The sequence below is a fragment of the Hordeum vulgare genome, chromosome 7H, assembly GCF_904849725.1.
Source record: "Hordeum vulgare subsp. vulgare chromosome 7H, MorexV3_pseudomolecules_assembly, whole genome shotgun sequence".
NCBI classification, from domain to species: Eukaryota; Viridiplantae; Streptophyta; class Magnoliopsida; order Poales; family Poaceae; genus Hordeum; species Hordeum vulgare.
The window spans coordinates 463155231-463166187 of NC_058524.1; the positions used below are offsets into that span (position 1 = coordinate 463155231).

The following is a 10957-nucleotide window of genomic DNA, read 5'->3' on the forward strand; positions in this document are numbered from 1 at the left end:
CAAATCTTACATCCCAAGAGCATTTGTGAGCCCCTTTGAGAGTTGTTCCAATCAAAAGATAGATCGTCTCCCTCTCCTTCTCTCAACCCAAGCTATTTGTGATTTGAGCAAGTTTTGAGCATTCCCCGTGATCTTGTTACTCTTGGAGGTTGGAGACTCCTAGGCGGTAGGAGTTCTTCGGAGAGGAATCAATCCGTGTGATTTCCCCCGGAAAAGTTTGTGAGGGTTTGGAAGCCACCTCAAAGGCTTACCACTAGTGGTTGAGAAACGCCTTCGTGGTGTTAACTCAAAGGGAGAATAGGGTGAGCCTTCGTGGCGTTGGTGTGCCTTCGTGGTAACATCCACCTCTCTAACGGTGACTAGCTTCCCTCCAAGGAAGTGAACATCGGGATACATCTTCGTCTCAGTGACCTTGGTTATCCTTAACCCTAACTCCTTACTTGTGGTTTACTTGTGTTATTTGAGCATACATACATTGCATATTGCTTGTGCTCATTATATTGTGTTGGCCATTTCTTGTACAGGATTAATCATTCAAGCATACCCTCTATATCCACACGTTCATACTTGCATCCCTTGATACATCGTGTTGATATAGTGTGACCTAGTATCTTGTGTGGTTCACCTACTTGTCGTGTGATATAGCTCAAGTAAGTTTGTGTAACTTACTTGTGCTTGTTAGTAACTGTATTTTGTCCATCTTGGTAGATCGTGTTGTTGATACACGTTGCAGTGCCTAGTGCATTTAGGATTTGTGCTTGACAAGTACCCTCTTAGTTTATTTCCGCATTAGGTTCAAGCCAAATCCGAAGAAGTTTTTAAATAGCCTATTCACCCCCTCTAGGCGTCATCGAGGTCTTTTCATCCATAACATACATCTCACTCTCAGCATCAGTGGCCCCGAATTTAGATTCGAGCGCCTCCCACAGCTCCTTGGCAACATGCATATGTAAATATGCATCAACCAGCTTATCCCCGATCACTCTAATAACTGCTCCAAGGAATAGGACGGTGGCCTCCGCGAACATCTTCTGCTGTTCAGCAGAGATCGTTTCCGTGGGAGTGACACCGGCTACCCAGAACACGTTCATAGCCGTGAGCCATAATGCGGTTTTCGTTTGCCAACGCTTGAAATAAATACCGATAAACTTATCCGGTTTCAGTGCAACAGCAAAACATGAACTAATCTAGCACATACTACGCATATAGTTGCTAGTACTAAAACAAACAGGAGTGGAAGCTTCAAGGGCGAGACGAGGACGTAGATGAAGCGAGCAGTCGCGTGATCGCTTCCCAAAAACCTAATCGCCCACGATGTGGCGAGGTGGACGGCGGAGGAGGAGTGCGCGAGGGCATCTTCTCTTCTCACTCTCCAATAACATGTGGAAGAGAGACCCTTATAAAGGGATCTAACTTTTTCTCCACTAGCGGGGTGGAACTAAACTTCCCACCACCACCTTGTCATGGCACCACCTACATGGACACTTAAAGGTTTCTGAAATTCTCTTATGGGACTAAGACCCACTACTAATTTCAACAATAACAATCATTGAACATGACATTAGCAACTGATGAAAAGTTGCCCTCCTTTAGAGCTTCTATATCACCTTCATACTATCCGAATTAATCTCGATTCTGCTACATCCCATTGTACGTGTTAGATTCATCGCAGAAATAATAACGGAAAAACTCGTTAATCTGCTAGGAAAACACCAATTTGATGATCAACTTCATGGAAGCTGGCGGTTCAGTAAGCAAAACAATTTTGACCAACAAGGTCGTCATGACCCTAAAAAAAAGAAAACAAGGTCGTCATGTGGTGGAGCCCGACGGATAAGTTCGAATTTTTACATCACCGAGTGCTTCTTCCAAGAGAAAGGAGAGAGGCCGGGTCCCAGGAAAAAGCAAGAGAAAAGGAGAAGGAGAACCAAACGCGTCGCCGACCCGTTTCCCCGCACCCTCGTGGGGAAAGCCGCGTCCGTCTAACGCGACCGACCGCGCGCCCGGCCACCACCGTAGCCAGCCAGCCAGCCAGCCAGCACCGGCCCGGTCGCCAGTACGCAATACCGCGTGCTCCACCCAGGCCGGAAGCTTCCGGAGACCGCCCAGCGTGCCGTGACCATCCTCCGCCCCAACCCAACCCAATCTCCTCTCTCCTCCCCCGCGCCGCACGCCACCTCAACTACTTATACGCGCTCCCCGTCGATCTATTCCCCACTCCGTCCCACCCCCTTCTTCCTCTCGATTTCGATTGGAATCGGAGCTAGCACCGCTGCCTGCTTGATTAGCCCGGCCCCGTCCCCGTCCCCATGGCGTCCAAGCGGATCCTCAAGGAGCTCAAGGACCTGCAGAGGGACCCCCCCACCTCCTGCAGCGCCGGTAATTTCCGCCGCCAGATCTACTTATTTATTGCTCGCTAGCTCTGCTTATTTACTGCACTTCCATGGAAGATCCCTCGGTGGCAGATGCATGCATGTGTGATGATCTGTCGTTTTCGTGGGCTCGTCGCTAGATAGATATATATGCATGTCGATTAATTGAGAGGATCTACTTATTTGCTAGAAACTGTAGTTCCGGGGAATCGACTGCTTTTGGAAATTTCTGTGTAGAACCTGGAGAAATTGCGGTAGCCAGTAAGGATCTGAAAGGGAGGGCAAACCGGTGCGGAGCAAACTGGTCGCTGGTTATCCCGTGCTCATGAGCCAATACTGTTAGCCTACTGGCGCACATAAAATGGTAGCTCTACTTTTCCTGCAAGGAGAACTGTGGCAGTGGACCAAACACCTACCGCAAATAGCCAGGCTCGCCTACCAATTACCAAATATGCACTAAAAATGATCACGGCTGTTGTGATGTAATCTACCGTTTGTTCATTTCTTTCGTATCTGGACTTCGGGTTAATATAATACTTTTACCCTTTTGAACACATATAATCTGTCATTACATCACTACATATTGATGGTTGCTCCTGCGTTGATGCTTATGCAAGCAGCATTCCAGAACATCCTAACCTCTGGGGTACCCATGACTATGCATGCTTGTAGTCAAGCATCCCTGAACTTACCACCTCGGAAGTACTTCCGTTAAGCTTTGCTACTAATAATGTGTTGTAACCATGCTTATAATACTTGCCTACCAACTTACCAACAACGGTTCAGCAAAATTGCTTCTAGCTGCTGATAGGCACTAAAAATGATCATGGTAGCTTTGATATACTCCCTCCGTTCCTAAATATAAGTCTTTTAAGCGATTTCACTAAGGGTCTACATACGGAGCAAAATGATTGAATCTATACTCTAAAGTATGTCTATATACATCCGTACGTAGTCCACTAGTGAAATCTCTACAAAGACTTATATTTAGGAACGGAGGGAGTAATCTATAGTTATTTATTCTTGCGTTGTTTGCATCTGGACTCCCTGTTTAACTTACTAGTTTCCCCATCTTGAACAAGTAATCAATCACCACATCATTACATATTGATGGAGTAAAAAACACTGAGACTATCTGTAGTCAACAGTTTGTTTGTGGATGTGTGGGGTACACATGAATATGCATGGTCGTAGTCAAGCATTGCTGACCATCATAACCTTGGGAGTTCTCTGCTAAGATTTGCTAGTAATGTGCTGTTACTGTCCCCTTTTTGAAGTATCATTTCTTATCCCATTGTGTGCAATAGCACCATGAGAACTATATTAAGGCTCCAATGTATGACTAAAATACCTGGTTTTCACTGAACAGGTCCTGTGGCAGAAGATATGTTCCACTGGCAAGCGACGATCATGGGTCCATCTGAAAGCCCATATGCTGGTGGTGTATTTTTGGTTACTATTCACTTTCCCCCGGACTACCCATTCAAGCCACCCAAGGTATGCAGTCGAGTGTATGCAATGATCTGAAATTATTCCTAGGAGGATACAACAGTGCTTGCCTTTTCAACTCTCTAGCTCCTTGAGATTCCCCGAAGCCCTGTTAAGAAACTTCCTTGCCAACGTCTTGCATTAATGCTCCTAAAAAAATTATTCAAGCTTAATTACTATAAATCTATCGGACAAACTGTGTCAAGAGTCGGAGGAATGGTTCATCTATTAGCACGTCCCTTTTCTGTTTGTGTATTAATCACTGGACCTGTATACCAAACTCTTGTTCTTGGCATGTACAGCGGATGATTCTTGCATGATGCATGTTCTAGTAATATTATGGTGATTGAATTGTGCTTATTGAGAAAATGAGCTAGTATGATAATTGAGATGCATGTTACATAACAATGATTACTTGCATGTGGTGGAGGTTGACTAGGAGGGATTCATGTTATTTTTTTGTCCCATACTAGCACATGTAGATAAAATATTTGTTCTATAGCAATGGTCTAAGTAGTTGCAACTGCTTTGCCAAATGTTTTTTAACATTTCAAGTAAATCTGAAATGCTTGTCTTTGCTCCGCACTCCCTCTAGCTAAATTCTGCTGGAAACAATTTTCCAGGTTGCATTTAAAACAAAGGTTTTCCACCCAAATATCAACAGCAATGGAAGCATCTGTCTTGATATCTTGAAGGAGCAATGGAGCCCTGCATTGACAGTATCAAAGGTGAGACGATTCTTCTTTTCATGGTTTTGTTACAAACTCGCTCATGCCAACCAGCTGCGATACCTGTCATGAAGCTGGAGTTCCAGTAGTTTTAATTCTTACAGCTTAGTGGAAGCATGTCAAAGAAATCCCTGTGCAATAACATTGCAGCATTTGTTCTCCAGTTGCACGTTTATCTTACAAGCCCCTATTTCCAGGTGCTCCTTTCAATCTGCTCTCTACTAACGGACCCAAACCCCGACGACCCGTTGGTCCCGGAGATTGCGCACATGTACAAGAGCGACCGTGCGAAGTATGAGTCCACAGCGAGGAGCTGGACCCAGAAGTACGCGATGGGCTGACCCTGCGAGCCTAGGTGGAGGATGATGTTGGAGCCATCTTCGCTTGTTACACCTAATGTATCTTTGTTCCTGTTCTGCTGCTGCTATATGGGATTGTACTGTCCACCTACCTGACTGAATTCAAGTGTCATATTGTGAAGTGATGGCAGAAGGCCTGTATGGGTCTATGGGTGCACCCATCCAACAAATTAATAGAGATGGGAACTGAAACTAAAGTCGTTCCGTTGCTTGACCTGATTGGTGCCCTCCCTTGTCTTTTGTCCCTTTTTTACTGGATATTGTCTGGATGCTACTCTTGCATTTGTTGCCCATGAAGCTTGAAATGACCTCCCGTTAGATGTAAAAAACTGAGAGCATATGTAAAATTGCCAAACATCATATTTGGGTTTCTCTATGATGTCTGATCTTCATAGGCTGCACGGATGAACCTGAATGCCCACTCTGTTGGACTATGCTCCGGTTAAGGGCCTCCAACGTTGCCCAGGGAACGGTTGCATTCCTTAAATGGGAAAGCAGTGGAGGTCGCGTTCCTTCTTAAATGGGGAAGCAATGGACCGGTCGTCGTCTACACTTCCCATCGCCACCCCGCGGCCTCCTTGAAACCCGACACCCAAACTCTAGCCTCCTCGAACTCGCCAGCCGCCCACCTCGCAGCCATGGGGCTGTGGAACTACGGCCGCAAGGGAAAGCACGACCGCGAGGCTGGCTCCTCGTCGGGACGCCGCCGCGGCTCCGTGAAGGAGGAGGACGCATCGCCACCGCGCCGGGCCTTCGCGCCTGCTCCCTTCACCATCGGCCCTAGGCCCGCCGGCCAGCGCAACCGACAGTACCTCATCGTTGAGGTATGCCGGCGCTACTGGGAGACGAGGACGCCGGTCCCCTGGAGCGACGTCCACCTCCCCAACGTCTGGCACCTCTCCGCCGATCGGGTCCTGATCCCGCCGGTGTCGATGAGTGGCCGTGCGCGCCGCGACGAGATCGAGCGCCGCTGCCGCCTCCTCCCCGACGACCTGTACTACGACGACAGGTACGTCGCTGACTCCATCCTCGGGGACATGTGGCTCAGGGACGAGCACGACGTGCGGCGCGCCTCCTACTTCACCGGCACGATGTCGGGGCCGCGACAGCCACGGGAGGTGCGCGGCCTCACGCCCATGTCGTCCCCTTCCCCGTCTCCGTCACCACCTCCACCTCCTCGCATGACAGCGCAGGAGGAGGCCCGACTCATGCAGCGTGTCATGGAGGACTCCATGATGACGCATGATGAACGCCAATGGCCGGGCCTAGAGGACGCGATGGCCCTCTCTGCGGCCGGCGACGTCGCCATCCCCGAGCTGAAGCAGCAGGAGGAGGTGATGGAAGACGCCCCGGTGGCCGCGTTCCCTCCGGATCTGGTGGGCCAGCAGTGGAGCTGGTCGTACACGGCGCCGGAGATGGCGCAGGCAGTGGGGGGGGGGGGGGGGGCGTGAACTGGTGCCCACGCCGCCGCGGTCACCGGAGCGGGACGCCTCGCCACGGGAGGAGGTGCTGCACGCACCTGCGAGCTTCCAGCCTGCCCCCGCGCACCACGGACCGTTGACCCACCTCTAGACGCCGCCGGCCTACGCCGACTTCGTCACCGACGGCGGCGACGACGACACCGGCGGCCAGTGAAGACGGCGACGGCCACGACATCGGCGTTTTTTTATGTTAATTATGTCTAACTGGGCCGTTTTGTGGCCGTGAAAACTGGGCCCTTTTTTTATGTTAATGTTATGTTTAAGTTTTTTTTAACTGCGTTTATTTACTTTTTAGTTAATTTTTCTATTTTTTTAATCACGTCCAACATGAACATGATTTGGGGTGCGGCCGCGCGGTGGGCGCACGCACGACCCAACGGACAGAAGCAGACATGGGCGAACCCATTGCCGTCCCAAACGGACAAAATCCGGCCAAACCGGACGTCCGTTTGGGGTCGTGCGGTGGAGTTGGCCTGAGATCCAGTGACTTGCTGTACACAAGTCACTGGTGAACCGTACGGTGACTGGCTCCCTTCGCTAGACCGTCGGATCAAGGATCAACGGACAGATCCGAACCCCAGCTACATTAACATCGTTTACCCACGCTGTCTACAGTATTTTGCTACAGTACCAGCCACAGTGTTTTTTGCTACCCTTTTTTATCTGGACTGCACATCCTTCATCCGACGGCTGGCTGGCCGCCGGTCACTGGATCTCTGTCCGCTTCTTAGGGTTCCACACTAGTCATGGCCACTTTGCATTCATGGGGACCTCACGAGATGGGGTGAGGGGTTTTGGATGGGTTAGTGTTGTCAGGCTAGCCATATTTAAAATAACTTACGTAGTATCATGTATTTGGGACTAGCAAACATGTTGATGTGGCAGCTAATTAAAGATGAAAAGAGGGTTAGAGTAACATAGGTAGACATATTAACATGTTAAATGCAATGCTACTATGTGTCATGCATGTCAATAAATGAGGTCATCTATGATACTAGTTTATGATACTATGCATTATGGAGGTAGTATCATACCCCCCCCCTTTCCTAAATATAAGTCTTTTAAGAGATTTCACTAAGGAACTACATACGGAGCAAAATGAATGAATCTACATTTTACAGTATGTCTATATACATCCATATGTAGTCCCCTAGTAAAACCTCTAAAAAGACTTATATTTAGGAATGGAGCGAGTACAATACTATCATATGCATGATATTACTATATGATACTCCCCACTATGGCGAGCCTTAGAGTCCAACATGACGGACTTTCAGACTATGGACTCATTAAATCTCTCCCATTATTGGTGCTGGTTTGCAAGATTTCAGACGTCATGGGTCCGTGATGTCAGAGTCTGACATGGCGAATGTTCGGGCTCGGCAAACCCCTCACCCCAAGGTTGATGCTCGTTTACTGCATTCAACATGTCGCTTCGCTTGCTTTGGCAATTTAAGCTGCCCGGCCACGCCCTAGTACCCTACCCTTTCGAGCACTTCGCGCCCACTGTCCGAGTTGCCGTAGAACCAACCCTCCCCACCCTGTCCGAGCCCCTTCGCATACTCGTATGTTAGTTGGCTAGAACCGCTTATTCATGGTGGGGACAACTCTAGATAGGGTGCCACACGAAAATGATGGCGGAGGTCTTCGCTATGGATGGCCGGTAGCACGCCCGCGTAAAGGCGGGTCAACCTCCGCGCTCTCCAAAACTGAGGTCGAAGGAGGAGATGGATAAGGAGGAGGATGGTGATGTTGGGTTCTACGCTAGATGCATCGGCTACAATATAAAATTTTCCCACGCGCAGAATGATCAAGATCATGCTACAGAGATGGATCAGAGATTGTTACCATTAGACCAGCAGTGTCGTGCAACGAAAGTAGAGTTGGGGCAGCACGTCCAGAGTTGTCTCCTCCTTGTCCGATCCCCCTGGAACAACCGGTCGTCGGATACCACGTACAGGTTCGCCGGAGCGGCGCAAGTGCATCGCCTCCGAGCAACAAACACTTTGTTCTCTTCTCGGTTGTAGAAGTTGTATCCCAAGGTTTCCCTCGGATATCCCACAAATATGGATTTACCAGACTTGGGTGTAAGCTTGTGTGACATGCGTTGCTTGACAAATGCTTCACATCCCGAAATCTTTTAAAAAAGACAAACTAGGACTCTTCCCACTCCACATCTTATATGGTGTATTGTCTACAGATTTTGATGGTACCCTGTGAAGTGTGAAAGCTACAGTTTCTGGAGCGTATCCCCAGAATGACAAGGGTAAATCCTACTTGCTCATCATCGATCGATCCATGTCCAAGAAGGTTCAATTTCTTCGTCCGAACATGTCGTTTCTTTACGTCGTACTCGTATGAGTGAGTGAGGTACTATACCTCTGCTTTTTAGATGATCACCAAATTCCTAGCTCATATACTCACCTCCACGATCTGATCGCAGAAGCTTTATTGTCTTGCCGAGCTGATTTTCAACCTTGTTCTGAAACTCTTTGAACTTTTCAAAAGTTTCTGACTTGTGCCTCATCAAATAGATATATCCATATCTACTAGAGTCACCGGTAAAAGTCATGAAGTGCTGATAGCAACCCCTGGTTGTTGTGCTCATTGGACCACACTCATCACTGTGTATAAGCTCCAACAAGTTGAATGTCATTTCACAACTCCTTACAAAAGGAGACTTAGTCATCTTGCCTAGCAAGCATGGTTCACATGTCTCGAATGACCCCAAGTCGGACGAAGTTAGGAGTCCATCATCATGGAGCTTCTTCATGCGTTTCATACTAATGTGTCCAAGCTGGTGATCCCAAAAGTATGTCGGATTTATCTCATTAGGCTTATGCCTCTTGACATTCACGTTATAGACTGGTTCCACTTCCAGTTTCAAAATAAATATCCCATCTACAATGGGTGCATAGCCGTGGAACGTTTCATTCAAATAAAATGAGCAACCATTGTCATTTAAATTGAATTCATAACCCTCACTCGTCAAGCATGAGGGAGAAATAATGTTTCGACTAAGTGCGGGAATGTAATAACAATTATTCAATTCCAAAATAAATCCAGAAGGAAGTTGGAGTTGCATCGTGTTGACCTCCAATGCAGCAACTCTTTCTTTGTTGCTGACCCTCATGTCAATCTCCTCGTGTGCCACACGTCTAGTTCTTACAAGCACGTGCATCGAGTTCCAAATATGAACACCCTATCCGGTATCAAATACCCAAGAGCTACTAGGTATGCAATCAAGGTAAATGTCTATAACATATGTAACAAGTGTACTTTCGCGTGAAGAAGCATTTACAGCCTTCTTTCCATGCTTACCAAGCCACTTGCTACAGTTCCTCTTTGATTGATAACTTTCGTTGCAATTAAATCAAATGTTCTTTGAGTCCAGTCCTAACTTTGGATCAGCGGCGGAGATAACCTTCTCCGTGCCCCTCACCTTATCCTTTTTCTTGGACCAACTCTTCTTGAACTTAGCCGATTTCTGCACCCTCAACACTTGATGCGCGCCTTTCTTAATATCTTGTTCTGACACCTTGAGCACCCCATGCAATTCAGTGAGATTCTTATCCATGTCGTCCATATGATAGTTCGAGATAAATGCCCCATAGTTAGCAGGAAGAGAACCCAGAACTGCATCGGTAGCTAGCTCATCGAAGAGCAGGAAGCCCAACCAATCCAATGCTTGCATGTATCAGATCATCTTGATCACATGCGGGTTCAGTGGATCACCTTCGTTCAGTTTGCAATCCATCAAGGATCGCCATACGTCGAACCTTTCGGTCCTAGCTTGCACCTGAAACATGCTATTGATATTCTCGATCTTATCGAAAGCCCCAACATCTTCGAAATGTTGTTGCAAATCGGGCTCCATACAAGCCAACATGAGGCAGCTGATCTCGTTGGATTCATCAACGAGTTTCTGGTAGGCATTCTTTGTTGGAAATATGCCCTAGAGGCAACGATAAAATAGTTATTATTATATTTCCTGTTTCAAGATAATCGTTTATTATCCATGCTATAATTGTATTGAATGAAATCATAGATACATGTGTGGATATATAGACAAAACAATGTCCCTAGTAAGCCTCTAGTTGGCTATCCAGTTGATCAAGGATGGGTAAGGATTTCTGACCATATGCAAGTGTTGTCACTTGGTAACTGGATCACATCATTAGGTGAATCATGTGATGGACTAGACCCAAACTATGAACTAGCATGTGATCGTGTCATTTTGTTGCTATTGTTTTTTGCGTGTCAAGTATTCATTCATGTGACCATGAGATCATGTAACTCACTGACATCGGAGGAATACCTTGTGTGTATCAAACGTCACAACGTTACTGGGTGACTATAAAGATGCTCTAGAGGTATCTCCGAAGGTGTCCGTTGAGTTAGCATGGATAAAGACTGGGATTTGTCGCTCCGTGTGACGGAGAGGTATCTCGGGGCCCACTCGGTAATACAACATCACATACAAGCTTTGCAAGCAATGCGACTCAAGTGTAAGTCACGAGATCTTGTAT

The 10957-nt window shown here is 47.4% G+C and overlaps 1 protein-coding gene across 1 annotated transcript; it reads left to right on the top strand.

Moving 5' to 3' along the window:
• Positions 1-2154: 2154 nt before the first annotated feature.
• LOC123407329 (ubiquitin-conjugating enzyme E2 28) lies at positions 2155-5161 on the top strand. Its single transcript, XM_045100444.1, has 4 exons — positions 2155-2379; positions 3742-3869; positions 4484-4588; positions 4786-5161. Exons 1-4 carry the CDS (start codon positions 2310-2312, stop codon positions 4927-4929), a joined length of 447 nt encoding a protein of 148 aa, XP_044956379.1. The 5' UTR covers positions 2155-2309; the 3' UTR covers positions 4930-5161.
• The last annotated feature ends 5796 nt before the right edge of the window (positions 5162-10957 follow it).

Bases quoted from the DNA above. Each gene is read 5' to 3' on its own strand.
- LOC123407329 (XM_045100444.1), top strand. From the start codon at position 2,310: ATGGCGTCCAAGCGGATCCTCAAGGAGCTCAAGGACCTGCAGAGGGAC. The intron at 2,380-3,741 runs GTAATTTCCGCC...TTCACTGAACAG, and splicing joins CCCCACCTCCTGCAGCGCCG to GTCCTGTGGCAGAAGATATG. The intron at 3,870-4,483 runs GTATGCAGTCGA...ACAATTTTCCAG, and splicing joins ACCCATTCAAGCCACCCAAG to GTTGCATTTAAAACAAAGGT.